Here is a 17,127-nt window from a genome sequence, read left to right as displayed (position 1 = left end):
CTGATTTAGAATTATTGCTGCTCTGAGATTATGAGATAATAGGAGGAGAAAATATGCATGCTTATATATAAGCAATATGTAAGTTGTATCTATAGTATGCACTCAAAACAATGATATAATAATGCATAATATTCTAATGATTGATTTTCTTATTTCCAAGGTAACATGACTCACAAAGGTGCTAATATTTTATGCTTTGCGTGTACAAAATCATTGTACATCCACCACCACCAAAGCGTCAAAACTTTCTACTCCTGTCTTCAGTTTTCTCCTTGTTTGCTACAACCCATCTACACATCTCCTTGGTTACATGATTCCTGTTGTCACAGTCCAGCAGTTTGCTCTGGCCTTGGACACAGTCCACAGTCTAGTGCTTGTTTCCTTATATACCACATGAGTTAGTGGGCATTTGCCCTGTCCCTCTGACTTACTTTGCTAAACGTGACACCCACAGGTTCCAGTCATGCTGTAAAAGACACATTTTTTAATCTTTTCTTCTAGCTGAGTAGTGTCCCACGGAATGTATGCCATGATTTCTCTATCCACTCATCTGTTGTTGAGCAATTGGGTTGTCTCCAGGTTTTAGCCTTTATAAAGAGTGTGGCAATCAATAGAGGTATGCATATTTTTATTAATTAGTATTTTTGTATTCTTGGTATAGATGTGAGAAATGGAATTGCTAGGTCGGATGGTAGTTACTTGAGAAATCTGCATACTGTTTTCCATAGATAGTCTAGAACACTCAGTTCTTAGGTAAAGGAATAAACTTGATAACCAAATAATTTCAGTATTTGTATTGCAAACTACAATGCCCAAAAGAAGGAGGGGGGAGAGAGACAGAGAGAGAGAGAGAGAGAGAGAGAGAGAGAGAGAGAGAGAGAGAGAGAGAGACAGAGAGAGAGAGAGAGAGAGAGAGGGAGAGGGAGAGAATGAGAGAGAGAGACAGAGAGAGAGACAGAGAGAGAGGCTAGATGGGGAGCTGGGGGGTAATGGGAGGAAAACTGCAGACACTGGTGCTGTGAAATACACACTGGTGGAGAGATGGGTGTCGGAGCACTGTATGACTGAAACCTAACCTAATCATGAACAGCTTTGTAAGAGTCTATCTTACAGTGATTCAATACAAATTTTTTAAAAAAATAAGTGGTTTTTAACATGGAAAAATAAGATAGTCTAGAATCCCATTTAAAGTCAATCAGGGTTCTTTTTCATTGCATCTCACCAAAATCTTTTTTACTTAGATTTTTTTTTTGGGTTATTGATTACTCTCTCTGGTGTGAAGTCATTTTTTTTTCATTTGCACTTCCCTGGTAATCATTGATGTGAACACTATTTCATATGCCTGTGTAGATTTTCTTGAGAAAGTGTTTGACTCTCTCTGTTTTTATTTATTTATTCATTTTTGCAGTCCCACCCTGAAGTGCTCAGGGGCTACTCCTCCAGCTATGCTCCAGAACTATTGGTAGTAGTCAAGTATTAAGTCACATGCAAGGCAAATTTCTGTCTATCCCCCAGAATCTTTTAAGTTTAATGTAATTTCATTTGATTATGTTTGTATTTTCTTTGCCAATGGAGTTGGATCATTCAAGATACCGCCAAAGTCAGTATCACAGGCAGTTCTACAAGTTTTCCCAATAAATTTTATGAATTTGGATGTAACATCAAAATCGTTAAGTCATTTTCAATGAACTTCTAGGTATAATGTATGTTTGTAGGGATCCAATTTCACTTTTATGTGTGTGACTAACCATTTCCCCCAATTTTCCCCATTTGTTGAAGAGACTAAACTTCTACTTAATACAACTAATGCCTCTGAGTTAAATTCACTATCCATGTATATGAGAGTTCTGAGTTCTCAATTTTATTTCTTTGATCTGAAAATATGCTTTTATTTCAGTTACAAACTATTTTGTGTAGTATAGCTTTATAGTAGTTTAAATTCAGGAAATGGACTTCAGCACTCCCTATCAGCCAAGATTGGGCTTTGACTTCTTGTTCCAAACCATGAACTCCCTCACAGATACATTCTTCCTGTCTCACAGACTCTGACACTCTCCTATGACATCCCTCACTTCACACACACATACCTCGATTGCACTCCTGTTTTTGAACTAGATTGTTCAGAAAAACAAGAACAAGATGGGAAGAAGAGAAAGAACTAAATATTAATTTAATTTTACATTTTTCAGGTGTACTGGCAATAGAATCAAGTTCCCATACATGTGAAAGCATGTATTCTACCACGGGGCTAGTGTGCGCTTCGCAATTATTGCCTTTAAATCACAGTGGTCTCTGAATAATATACTTTCTGCACTAAAGATTTCTGCATGAAAACTTAGGAGAACACATCCTTTTCTCTTGTCTAAATTTTTCTAAAATGTTGTGATTTCTTTTAGACTTTATTGTCCTGGCTTTTTTTTTTCTCATGGGGATCAGAGTCCAGAAATGAATACCTCAAACGCTTTCATCTAATTTATGTACCAATAAGAAAATATTTCAGATTTTATTTACACCTTTGGTGCTGCTGGAAATCTTACATTTATATTACCTCATGACTGCCCTTCAATTTTCAAGTCCTTATCAATATTCAACTATTTTATGCCATATGGCATAAGGCTGGGTCCACATGATTTGGCAACAGAGAAACTTGGAACATTTTGTTTTGGAAAAATTGAGCTGCAAAATATGTCACTAATTACTGTATCTTTGAAATAGCAACAAGATTTTCTCCCATGAATTGTTATAATCAAGTTCAGTTTTTAGGGGAAAAAGTTAGAAAATCTCAAGTTAGATTAAGAGGCTATCTGTATAATTGAAAGAAAAATAAGAAGACAGTTCTCTCTAATTTCTTTACTAACTTTTGTTATTCCATCTACAAGACAATTTAGAAAATTTAAAAATCGGTCATTTTCTTCTGGTTATGAGATTCATTTAAATTTACCAGCTAAGATGTTAGCAGTTAGGTCTTTCTTCTAGAAATGTGGTCAAAAATGACAGCTTGGATGTAGAGGTCTGTCTGTATAGGGGTTCGAATGGAGTTGTCTCCTGGTTGAACCTAAAAACATAAATTAGATGGTTAATGAGTCAAGTCCACGCAGATCATAGGCAGTAAGTGAATTTTTCGTCTATTGCAGCAAACATATCTGGAAAAAGGCACAAGGTATGAAGACATTTTTGTTCCCCACCTGATGTTTTTTTTTTTTTCCTTCAGAAATTGCAATCTTCAATCCAGAGTTTTAAGGTCCTGTGCTGTGTCTCTACTGAGAATATCTCAAACTAAAGTGGCTCCCCAGTTTCTGTTCTTCTAGATTCTGCTGAACAAACTGCAGAAAAGCAAGGGCAGGGTGCTGCAAACACGGGTGACTACGGGATATTAATTACAAATGCCCTGTTTGGAGCTGTGTTGGACTGGAGATAGTACTTTTCTGTAATGAGCTTCATAAAAAGCTTCTAGATACTTTCAGATCACGTCTGTCAGAACAGAGAGATGGAGCAAAAGGGTGCATTGCAGCTTTGCATGTATAAAGCCCTGGTGTTCCTGCAAACTATCAGGAGAGCCCCCCCCCCCCCAAGAATCGTGCTGGCAATAGTCTCAGAACATTTCTGGGTGTGGCCCCCAAGTGGTCCCCCCCACCTAAAACAGGGGACAAAACCAAATCATGTCTTTAAATCTTTTCTCCCATTCAAAATGATGAAACTGTGAAAAATCTGGTCATTTTACCTTTACCTGGCAAAATCATATTTATAGGTTTCTACAAAACTCCTTTGAGAACAAGAATTGAATAACACGCTCTAGAGAAGGGAGAGAAGTTAAGTAAGATAGAAGATGACCTACCCACCCTAGCTCTTTTCTTGAATTGCTCATACGCTATTTTATAAATCTTCAAGTGGTAGACAGCTAGTAATGAAAAATATTATCTACAAAGATGCAAATTACAAAGATGAAAACTAATTATTCTGTGTTGAGACCTGTTTTACATCTCTTTGAAAATTAATTGAAATTTTGTTTACTCCCTAATTATGTTCTGTTCTCAAATTCTCCTTTGAACTGCCGGTGCTTACTAGTTCCTTTCATAATTAATAAATTCAACAAAACCTTTAGCACATATATTTTGTGTATTTTGAGAGCCAGAACTCTATTCCTTTTAGGCAATTATCTTGTAAATATTTTAGAGGTTCCACTGTGGTTCCCAATGGATTCATCAGTGACTGAGTAGCTTGCAGTCGCTGGAGAAGTGTTACAACTCAAGGGCAATTTGAAACTAGGTATTTATTTTCTTGGCTCCCAGAGGTGAAGGCTCAGTAGCAACAGAACTTTCACTTCGCTGATACTGTTTCTTTCAATGTTTCCCTTTTCACTATTTTTGTTTTGAACTTTGAAACTTTTATAATAGATAAATTATTCACCATTGGTAGCAGCAGTGATTTGGAAATTGGTTTTATTGCCTAATCTTTTGATCATTGTACAACAAATTAACAAATTATGGAGATTTATTCTTTCTTTGATGAGAGACAATAGAGACTTGTGTCGCAGCATTTTATTTCCTGTGTTTATTTATCTGCACTTCTACTTTGAGCTCATATAAAGTCTGTTATGCCCTTTATGTAATTTTAAAAAAAATTACGGACTGATATTTTTTTGTTTAATTTTGACTGATGATTATTTTATAACTAAGGCTATAAGCACTTTGTATATCTGTGTAGATTATATGTATATATATATATGTAGGATATATAGGATTTGCTTAAAATTATTTATATATGTACATAAATATAAGACCTTTACATATTTTTGTATATAATATTTTCTTATCTCTTTGCTAGTAATAAATTTAATTCAAAACTCCCCTAACTTAAACTACATTCTGATTGACTAATAGAGTTCTTAGTAAAAATAGACTCTTGATAAATATTTAAAAACTTTTAAAATAATCTGAAAAGGAAAGATTTTAGACTCTACATGTGATGTACTTAAATGATATTTTTATAGAATAAACTTAGAATGTTTTGAAATTTTAAGTTTATAACTAGGATAATCGCTGTATCACTGTATCACTGTCATCCCGTTGCTCATCGGTTTGCTCAAGCAGGCACCAGTAATGTCTCCATTGTGAGACTTGTTGTTACTGTTTTTAGCATATTGAATACGCCACGGGTAGCTTGCCAGCCTCTGCCGTGCAGGCGGGATAGTCTCGGTAGCTTACCGGGCTCTCCGAGAGAGGCAGAGGAATCGAACCTGAGTTGGCTACATGTAAGGCAAATGCCCTACCCTCTGTGCTATCGCTCCATCCAACTAGGATAAATCTTTCATAAAACAGAAAACTAGGATAATAATTAAAATTTTTTTGTTTGTGTGTTTTTGGTTTTCACCACACTCAGTGATATGCAGGGGCTACTGCTGGCTTTGAACTCAGAGATTACCCCTGGTAGGGCTGGGGGGACCATACGAGGTTCTGGGGATTGAACATAGGTTAGTCACACGTGAGGTAAACGCCCTACCTACTGTACTATCTCTTCAGCTCCTTGTCTAACAACGTCTTAAAGTAAACATCTTTTCTTCTGATTTACCAAAGTTAAATTTAATATGATATGGCTTATTCTGCTAGGATTTGCTTAAAATAATTCAAAACTTCTGATCGAGTAAGCTAATACCACTCCTACATAATATTTAAAGTAATAAGAAATATGAATGTGGGCTCAAATCTTGAATCATAATTTCAACAACTTTATTTCAATAGTAATTATGTATTTCAGTATGTCAGCTTGAATATAATTCCCCCAAAGTTTAGGTAACAAAAAATTGGATTATTTTAAGAATATTTGAATATTTGTATATTTAAAATGAATATTGAATAATAAATATTTATTTAGGACTAGATAATTTATAATAAAGAACACTAAAATAGAGTTGGCTGATCCTTAGAAAATTTATTACCTTTGTTATTTTATCGTTGTTAAATGAATATGTTAATTTTGTCTCTTTAAAAAAGGTAATGATGATTACAGAAAGTTAAAACATAAACTTTATCAGTCTGTTAAACAGCTTTTTAGGAAGATTATTAGTTTTCTACCTCTATTTTTTCCCCTATGAAATGGAAGTACTTTGGTTGAAAGTCATGGATAATGTGAACGATTAAGGTATGGACATCATCTGTATTTTTTTTTTTCATTTCCAAGGATTTTATTCTATAGTAGAAATTTGCTGTAGTCCATATTCAAAATAACAGATTTGCAGGTTTTTTATAGTTTTTTGTCCTATTTCTGAATCTACTGAATTGAGGATCACAAAGATACTTTGTTAGTTATCACTATCAATATTTACCACATTGGAAGTTGAAACTGGGAAATTTTAAATACTTCCTTACTAATTCACATTACTGTAGTAATGATAAATATGTACTCAAGTGTTAATAGAAATTACATCTTAATATTGACACACCCTGGGGCTGGAACAATAGCACAGCAGGTAGGGCATTTGCCTTGCATGCGGCCGACCTGGGTTCTAATCCCAGCATCCCATATGGTCCCCTGAGCACTGCCAGGAGTAATTCCTGAGTAAAGAGCCAGGAGAAATCCCTGTGCACTGCTGGGTGTGACCCAAAAACCAAAAAAAAAAAATATTGACCCACTTTTTTTGGATAATCCTGAGATAAAGCAACAGATCTATGATCTGTGGGGGTGTGTGGAGGAGACAATTGTGGTCTGGTGGGCTTGGACAGGAGCTCTGGAAGTATAAAATTATATTAAAGTACTACTATAAAAACTCTGAATTAGAAATTTCAAAAAGAAAAAAGTTATTTTGGGTTATGGATTTCCCAAGAATTGTTGCAATATTAAAATCAAAACAAAAAGCATATTTAGAAGTGAATTTTACTTGTTTCATACATATTATGTATATTTCATATATACGTTTTACATATATTTCATACTTGGGCTTGAAATAAAGAAATCAAAGGTGCTAAAATTGTAGTAAACTTTGCCCCACTGGTTAGTTTCTTTGCCTATCAGTTGAAGGATATTTCTTTCTCCTTCTGTTAAAATTATTTTAGCCATCTGTCAAAGAAAATATTCTGTAGAATAACTTAATGTGATTTTGGGGTATTCATTACATGCATGATGTCTTGTTTGTTTTTCAGAAAAAGAAAAAAATGAAATCAAAGGACCAAGGCTCCTTGCGGTCAGAGTGCTAGTGTCACAGGTGGGGCACTTGATTTGTGAGTAGCCAACCTGGGTTCAAACAGCGGGACTCCGTATGGTGACGGAGCCCATCAGGAGTGGTCTTTGAATGCAGAGCCAGGAGCAAGCCCTGAGAACAGCAGATTTACCACGCCTCCACCTCTCTGCACCCACCAGCCACCACCAGCCAAAAAACAAGGATCCTAACTTATGAAGAGCTAGAGTTCTTTATGGTCAGACTAATATTCAGTAATATTTTAATGTTTTACAATTAAATAATTAACTTACTATTATGTGTGTAGCAAACTGATCCCATCTAATTAAGTACTCAAATATATCTTGAGAATTTTTCCTGACTTTTGTATTTTTATGACGTAATCTAGATACAGAAAAATGTAAAAATCCTTTTGAGATAACTTCTACACCTAAAACTCTTTTAGATTTCCTAGAAAATCCCTGAGAAAAATCATTGTGATTTATTCTTTCACCTTGAGAAGATTTTTCAAATTGAAATAGAGATGTGGTCTTACTAAGATAAATTTGTACAGATACAACATAAATATTTTATATCTGTACAGTTTATTGGAATTTCCTGAAGTTATACTATTTACTATATTATAATACAGTTTTCTCTCAGGAAAACACTCTAAATATTGCCATATTAAGCAATTTCCAAGGAAAGGAACTCTTAATATTTCCATCAGTTTGCAATGTTTTACTTTCTATTTACTTATGTTTTTATCAAATGCTTTGCCTAATGATACCAGAGAAAAGGAGTATAAAATCATCAGTCACAATTTATTTAATCTATTGGTTAAATAATTACAAATTCTTATTCCTATTGAAGACTTGCTGAGCCCTTTACTTGATATTCTTGCCATGAATATCTCGGAATTATTTTATGTGAAGTTTCAATATTCTTTCCTCTATAAAATTTTCCCTAATTTTTTGAATCAGCTATAATATTTACATTTTGTATTTCATGCCACAGGAATGCAAATAAAATGAACTTTCAGTCTATTGTATTTGTTTTATTATGAGCCATTATCAGACTATAAACATTTGGGAATTATTACTAGTATACTAAGCATTGCAGGCTGGAGCGATAGCACAACGAGTAGGGTGTTAGCCTTGCATGCGGCCGACTTGGGTTCAATTCCTCCATCCCTCTCGGAGAACCCAGCAAGCTACGGAGAGTACCTCACCCAAACAGCAGAGCCTGGCAAGATCCCAGTGGCATATTCGATATGCCAAAAACAGTAACAAGCCTCACTATGGAGACATTACTGGTGCCTGCTGGAGCAAATTGAAGAGCAACGGGATGACAGTGACCGTTATACAGTGATACTAAGCACTGTAGATTTATTACTAGCAAATCACTGTAGACTACCATTTAGAGATAAATATTTTTTATCATTTAACATACTATGTTAATGGTATAATATTATTATTATCATCATACTATTAGCATTATATGTTAATATAATTAGCATTATATGTTAATACCATGCTAATATTATGCTAATGTTATAATATTGTCATCTCAAATGTATTAGCATTCGAGAATTATTACTATATATCACCTGTAGAATTAGTACTAATGAATCACCATAGACCATCATTTACGTATTATTTTATGCCGATGATTTCTTGAAGTCTGTTACAGGTTTCAGGTGGGAATTTGTGTCTTCAATAAAGAACATGAACTCATGATAAAGAATTGTACCTTGTACTTCACTTGTCAGCTTCACAGCTGAGCTGACATAGGTCTGATATATTTCACACTGTACCACAAATAAACGGACTCTGAATTTCCTGGACACACTGTAGGCCACAGCAGAAGACTGGAGTTGATATCAAAACCAAAATCAGTGGAGCAGGAATTAATTATAGTACGACTGAATTAGACAAAAGAGAAGTGTCTTGTTTAACTATTTATGTTGTTAATATTCTTTGAATGCTCTATTCTTTGAATAGTCCAACTGTGGCTCGCTTCTAACGTTTCTTTTCTGTGGCACCTCTTTTCTGCTAGTTGGCCCTCAAGTCTCATGCTACGGCCCCACACACATGTTTTTCACCTGTAGCCCCTTAAAATATCCTGGAAATATCCATATAGCCCTTGATTGAGAAATGCTTTTTTGAATTGAATAACTATAAGAACACTATATCTCTTTCTTCGAAAATTGTTAATCAATACTTCATAACAATTTGGTAAAATCTGCTTTTGTGAACTAAAATAGAACTTTTGTGTTTGTGTGCTGGGGAGGGGGAAGGGGGAGGCACACCCAGCAGTGCTCAGGGATCAAGAATCCCGGTGGTGCTCTGGAAGCCAGACACAGTTCTGGGGACTGAAAAGGTTGACTTCATGTAAAACAAATGCTTCACTATCTCTCCAGTCCCCTAAAACAGAACATTTGTGTATTTATTCTGCAGGTAATATTGTCCTTCATTTTATTTAAATTGAATGAACTAATATGATTGGCAGTGCTACTAATAATGCTTTACTATGTACACAATTCCAGCACTGCACCAGTGTACCCACCTCCCTCATGCAAGGTCTGCAATGGCCTTCTCTTCCCCTACCCCCTGCCCTTACTCAATTACGATCATCAGTTCTCCCCTTGCATAGCTTTTGGCTCTTTGTGGCTACTTTGCTCATTATGCTACATTCCCACATAGGAGAGAATCATTCTGTGTTTGTCTATTTCCTTCTAAGTGACTTCACTCAGCATGATTCCCTCTAGTTCCATCCCTGTCATGGCAAATTGCATAATTTTGTTCTTTCTTAGAGCTTTATAATATTCCAGACACAGCTTCTTCATCCATTCATCCATCGTTGGGCATTTAAATTGCTTCCATATCTTGGCTACTTGTACTCTAACAGTTGCAATAAATAAAGTTGTGCACATATTCTTTGCAATTCATGGCTTTGTGCTATGGAGGAAGAAACCAAGCAATGTTATCTATCACTGAGTCATACAGGAGTTCTAGTTCTTTGAGAGATCTCCACACCATTTTCCGCAGAGGCTGAACTAAATGGCATTTCCACTAACAGTGGGTAAGGGTTCCTTTGTCACCAGTACCTCATCAACACTGGCTGTTTCCACAGTTCTTGAAATGTGCCATTGTTACTGCCCTGAGATATCTCAAAGTTGTTTTATTTGCTTTTCACGAATCATGATTGATAATGAGCTGTTTTCCATGTGTCTTCTTTGGGGAAGCGTCTGTCCATATCCTCTTCCATTTTTGGATGTGGTCATTGGCTCTTTTGTTGTTGAGTTTCATTGAGTGCTTTATTGGTCTTGGATATTAGACATTTATCTGATGTATCATGTGCAAATATTTTTTTATATACAGTAGGGTGACTTTAACTACATTTTGAGTTTCTTTTGATGTGCAGAAACTTTTTAATTAGATGTAGTAGCATTTGATTGTTCTTGTCTGTTATCATTGCCTCTATGGTCATCTTGACATGCTTCTGTAGTTAATTTCCTGAAGAGTTTCACTGATGTTCTATTCAATTATTTTATGGGATCTGGTCTAATCTTTGGGTATTTAATCCACCTTGAGTTTACTTTTGTGCATGGGGTGGGGGTACAGTTCTAATTTCATTCTTTTTGTCCAGTTTTCCTGGCATCATTTGTTTGAAAGGATTTTCTTTGCTCTGATTCATATACTTAGTTCTTCTGTCATAGATTAACTGCCATAAATCTGGGGATTTAACTCAGGCCTCTGAATTCTGTTCCATTGGCCCACAGTTCTATCTTTAATCCAATATCACACAGTTTTGATGATCATAGCTTTGTAGCATAGATCAAGGTTGAGAAATGCAATATCATAAAGTTTCTGGGAGCTGCATCGAGGCTTCCAAACAGAGTTCTAACCTTACTGCACAGTATCCTGGGAACAGAGGTCAGGGCTGTGGGTCGAGCTGGATTTCTCAGACCACTTTATAAAAATATCTCATTTTGTCTTTCTTTATTTGGTATGTGTAGAGGAGGTATAACTACTAGTGCTTGGGGTTTACTCCTGGCTCTGCATTACTGGAAGGCCCAGATAGACATAGAGAGTGTTAAAGACCAAATTCAGATCTACTAGATGTACTATCTCTCCCCCTGATTACCATTTACTCCTCTAGGATTCGGAAATTAAGTCTCCTTACTGCCGTGGATATATAATTATTTACTTTCATTAGTTCAATAACAAGCTGTTATATTAAAAAAAATTAAAACCAGAATGTAGTTACGCAAATTGTAGGACTTCAAAGCCTTGCTTAGAATCTCAGACTTGGAAACAACGAAGCAGGGCTGATACTCTTTAGGAATAAAATTTCACTTTATTCATGGAAGCAATGTCTACGAATTCTTGGCCAGTTTCTTGGCTTAAAAGTCTAAAAATATTATATGTTATATATGTCACCTTAGGATATTTTGGGGACCTTGAAAAGAGCAGACTTTGCACAAATTTATAGTATTTCAGTGAAATATGGTGGGGAACATTTCTTGGACATAGTTTTCTAGCCTCAGGTCAATAAATAATAGATGGTTTAGAAAATTCAATTTGAGATGCCTTATGAAAACTTGCAGACACATTTTAACATTTTTTTCCAAAACTATATGAGTTTACAAAGGGAATTTAAGATATTCTATGTGGAAAATGAATACTTTTGCTCTATCTGTTGAGTGATCAGGCAAGTCTATAAGATTAACTTCTTGTATAACCACTATTTATTAAAATCATTTGAATAGTGAAATTATTAAAAATTCACTGTATCATGGGATCACTGTCATCCCACTGCTCACTGATTTGCTCGAGTGGGCGCCAGTAATGTCTCATTATCCCTGTGACATTCAGGGTCAGGGGAATGAGGCCCATTATTGTTACTGCTTTTGGCATATCAAATATGCCACTTACCAGGCTCTGCAGTGCAAGATTCTGCATCACTCTCTTCTGGGAGTTTTGTTTTACAGACTTTTATTAAAACTTATTGGAATAAATTATGAGAGATTCAAAATGATCAAAAGTTAAAATTCATTCATGTAGAATACTCACATCTAGGGATTTTTCACCTTTAATTGACATTGCAGCTCTAACTTGTAGATATATAATAATTCAAGCATTTCTTGCATCTATTAAAAAAGCAAGTGTGTTTGATAGAATGCAACTAATTGCACTGATTTTGACAGGCAAGTTTGACTCTGTATGTCATTTCAGAATTTTTATTCCTTTATATATTTTTTACTCTTTGAACAGCTTCTAACGTTTTACTGGTGCCTAAATGTATGAGTTAAAAATCTTTGACATGCTGAAAGCAGGGGGGTTGTCAGAGAGAATGAAACAAACACAAGGAGACAGACAAATACACACAGACTCTCCAAGCTTTAGGCTGCCTGGACAGCCATCAGTGGTCTCCCAGGCCCTTTGTTTAATATAAAATCTGCCCCCAACCCCAAACACACACTGGGTTCCCCAAAGGTGAACTGCTCTTGACTGAGACATTGAGACACTAGGGACAGGAAGCACACCCACCTCGAGTAGGTACATGACGATGAGAGGCTGAGGTATTTTTCATAGCTACCAGAAGGCACCCTTAAAACATAAGGGGCCAACAGTTTCCTATCCTACTTTTGCCCATGTTGTCTCTACATATAAAAGCCCTAACTAGATTTTCGCAGTGGCAGATATTTGTTACCTATCTTTTTCTTTTTTGTTATATTATTTCTTCGTGAGGGCACTTTTGCAAAATCTTTAACCTTAACACTAGAGTTAGGTATTAAATTGTTAAACTATATTAAACTATCTTATCTAGGGTTAGGGGTAACTTTTAGGTACTTAAAGTTTAGGGATAGTTTAGGTAGTAAACAATTTTACCTAGAGTCCTACCAAATCCTTAGGGTTTTTTGTTAGAGAAGACAATTCCCAATTGACACAATGTTCATTTTATGTTCTTATGAGAATTGTTATTCTACTATTTAAAAAGTATTCATTCCTTAACAATTGATGAACAAGAACTGATATGTATGTATGTATATATATATATATATACATATGTATGTGTGTATACATAAAACAATAAACAGGCATAGGTGATAAATTTAAAACTTAAAATTCTCATTTCAAATGTCTACCATTTTAAGGAGCTGCTAAAAAAAACTTTAGCTACAAGTCATTACCAAGTTCCAGGAAATAAAAATTTCAGATACCAATACATATAAAAATGTTCATTGCTGAAAAATAATACAATTTTAAATCAAAATAATTTTGAACAATTTTGTACCATAAAAATTTAAAAATATGAAAAATAAATTGTGATAATTAAATAATTCAGGTAAAATTGTATATTATATAGTCTAATTAAAAGCTGTTTGATAATATCATTCAAAAGCTTTCCAGAGTATAAATTTTATGACTAAGAAATTTTCATTTTAGGAATCTATATTTAAAAAGAATCAGAAACCTAGCTATAGAGAGTTGTTATTTAAACTCTGGTCTGTGAGAGGGAGGGAACAAACTAATCTAAGTAACTATCAGTTGAAAACTTTTATGCAAATTATGACCATTTCTAAAGGCTGAATATTATCCATTTTTTGTTTGTGGTTCACACATAGTAATATTTGGGGGTTACTTCTGGGTCTGCACTCAGGAATTACTCCTGCAGGGCTCGGGGGACCATGTGGGATGCTGGGGATCATCACCCAGGTCCCAGGCATTCAAGGCAAGTGCGCTACTCCCCAGCTCCTCCATCTAGTTCTAAGGCTTGCTTTATTTCACTTAACTGTATAATCATTATTTGCTGTACATTTATATCAGTAAATACAGTTTTAACTCATTTTAAATGATGCATACTATTTCACAGTAGGAATGTATCAATTTACTTAACCGTTACATTGTCAGATAGTGTATTTCCATTATTTCCAGGTTTTAGTTACTGTAGTAAAAATCATATCCTTTTAAACTTTTCACTGTAAGTTAACATACCACCAGGAAGCATTATTTGCCCATATACATGTATATATGAACAAACATATAAATAATATGTTTTATTATAAATATTATTTATATGCTTGTATTAATATTTACATTATTATATATTATTACATAATATAGAAGAATATGTATTGTTATATAATATTTATAGTATTTCACATTTCTATTCATATAAATGATATGTTCATATTATTTATATGAATATAAATAATATATATTCAAGTTGGCTTTTACAGGGTTTCTCCCAATCTGCCCCAAGGTAAGGCTTTCAACCTAATAGGACTTCATTGCTAGGGTGGTTTCATAGGCGTAGGGTTGGGAATTGTTGATAGTTTTCTTTGATATTCCTTTCCTGGCCTTGGTTCCTGCTGGAGCTCCTCTCTGAGGGGGCCCAGCCTTCTCTGGGTCTGTGCAGGCACCAGGTAAAGGTCTTATCAGGTCTTAGTTCCTGTGTCCATAGGATGGAATTTTCAGCAGCCTTAGAGCTACTTGGTTCTATCACTTCCCAAGAGTTCCTTGCTGGGTTTCGGGGGGGGGGGGGTTGTCCCTTTTCCCTATGTTGCAGTCTGCCAATTCATCTTCATGCGTAAACCACTCTGGCAACACCTTTTCCATCCCTGTCATCTTGCCTCCACTGTTGTCCTAGTACTCCCGGTCCGTTTACCATTGCCCCTGTGGCAAGCTTCCTACTGAAGTCCAGTTCTCAGCTTCGTTGCCTTGGGAATTTATCATCCCCTACTTTGTTTTTCCCTTATATCTCACATATGAGAGTGATCATTCTGTGCCTGTCCCTCTCCAGCTAGCTTCATTGAGCATGATACTTTTCCCATATGTCATCTTTGGTTAGGCTGCCTTGTAATTAGAAGCCTAAAATAGCACTTTTTCTTGGGCACACACTTTTCCTTGGAATATATGTTTTTTCTTTTCACTATTGACAATCAACGGCAATGATGGAAAGTTATCATTTATACCCTCAATACTAAGCATTGCTAAAGAAAGAAAATTCCAAATGGTAAACTTCTTTGTTTTCTTCCATCCAGCTTACATTGTCTGTGCTTTATTTTGCATTAAAGTTCATTTACTGACCACTTGACAATATCCTTATCTCTGAGGGCTGTTCCGTAACGCTGTTTATAAAATTAAAATCAGTTTTCCAGGTCATGAGGAGGGCACAGCATTTAAGTTTTAGTAGCTTTAATTCATAAAACTCAAATGCTGATATGCAATTTTCAATATATTCCTCAAGGCCATTGATTTTAGCAGCAGTTAGTTGAGTAAATACTTAATTTATATGTGGTGGACTTTGAGTTCAGGAATACCAGGTGATTGCCCAGGGGAAAAACTGTTTAAAAGCTTCTTAGTATGTGGGTGTTTTAGGGCTATAATCAACCAAACATTCAGTAATTTGGGCAGCAAAACCAGAAAGTTGGCAAGGCCTCAACTTTACTTAATAACCGTGACTGTGCCATAGTTAAAAAGCAACATTTACAAGAGGCCTCCTAGGAAAATCCAGGAGCCAAAAAAAGTGGTGTGGGTGAGTCAGTAAGTATCTCACATTAATTCAAACATTAATTCAAACATTAATTCAAGTTTGTATGGTGTTTGAAGGAACTCTACTGAAGACTGAAAAGAAATCATAGCCTGGCTGAAACTAATTCTATTCAGCATGCTCTTATGTGTTTAATTTTTTAAAAATGTTTTTATGTCCAATAAGAAATCTACCTGGGCCCTGTAAAAGACAGATTGTAAAACTGAGGACCTTCTCTGGGAGGGTTGAGCTTTCAGAGATTAAATTCGAACCATCTGCATAAAGACCATCGGAATGTTACGGGCCTCCATTTTTGAGAATAGCAATTTTCGAGACTGTGATGAGCGCCACCTGATTTTAATGTCTCCAAGGTGAAGGAAATTAAGAGCAGTCAGTGAGCTGGGAGGTGGCATTCTGGAGGCAATTAACACCTTTCCCATTAAGAGCAGTAAGTGCGGATGGAGGTTCTTTGCGAGTATTAGGACAGAAGAGAGAGGAGCTATGGGGAGGTCTTATCAAGCTCTTCCTCTAAATAAAAAACTTTAAAAACGTGTTTTTACAAGTAGAAGCTATTTTTTGATTTTAAACCTCGTCTACCTGTACATTCTTTGGCTCAAGGAGGAAGAAAGCAGGGTTTGGCATTTATTATTATTTGCATCTGTGTGCTGTGCAATAATGCTAATATTTATTTAGAGTTAAATATTTGCTTATCTCCTTTACCCATAAGCTTAATACATCACCAATGCTCTGAAGATGCAGGGCAAAGAACCCCAAGGGTTAAGGCACCTACAAGAAGTCGAGCCCCTGTGTCAATTACTCTAGTAATTTTCAGCTAAAAATAGCATTAGCTCTACATATGTTTTTAGTGCAAAGATTCTAAAACATTTTAAAGTTAACCTCAAAAGTTTCCAGGATTATTTTTGGCTGCAGTATTCATTTCTTTAGAAAATATTTAATATTCAATTTGTTCATTCCACCAATGTTTACTGAGCACCTACCATAGGTAAGCATACTAGCACAGAGAAAGAATGAGAAATACCCAGAAAGGTTCCTGGATCACAGGTTCAATTTTTGTCTTACAATTATGTATTTATTTAATCTGGCCACATAGACAGTGCTATCGAGGCCCGGAACAAATCTACCTGACAAAGGGATTCTCCATGAGGCAGTGGTAGCAAGCTTAAGTACTGTCTTCTTCGCTCTACACACACGTGAGGAAAAATAGCAGCAATTTATCAGCAGAAACCTCTGACATGGTTCTTGAGCCATCGGTAGATGGTCTGAACTTTCTACCTTTTAGGCAACCTCAGGAATGTGCTATTGAAATGACCTGAAATGAGGACTGCTAGAAATTGTTCCAAAGGGATGAAGTTTGATGACTACGTGGGCATGCAGTAAGGAGCAGTACGGTCAAACATACTATCAAATTCATCTAG

The 17,127-nt window shown here is 35.6% G+C and overlaps 1 protein-coding gene across 1 annotated transcript in view; it reads right to left on the bottom strand.

Moving 5' to 3' along the window:
- Nucleotides 1–2,918: 2,918 nt before the first annotated feature.
- Nucleotides 2,919–17,127, bottom strand: part of CFAP299 (cilia and flagella associated protein 299) — a 531,643-nt gene continuing 517,434 nt past the window's right edge. Inside the window, exon 6 of the mRNA XM_004614360.2 lies at nucleotides 2,919–3,055. Coding sequence (XP_004614417.1) covers nucleotides 2,960–3,055 — 96 coding nt within the window. The 3' untranslated portion in view covers nucleotides 2,919–2,959. The remainder of the gene's footprint in view (nucleotides 3,056–17,127) is intronic.

This window comes from Sorex araneus, chromosome 5 (genome assembly GCF_027595985.1).
Source record: "Sorex araneus isolate mSorAra2 chromosome 5, mSorAra2.pri, whole genome shotgun sequence".
NCBI classification, from domain to species: domain Eukaryota; kingdom Metazoa; phylum Chordata; class Mammalia; order Eulipotyphla; family Soricidae; genus Sorex; species Sorex araneus.
This window is presented reverse-complemented; position numbering and strand designations above follow the sequence as displayed.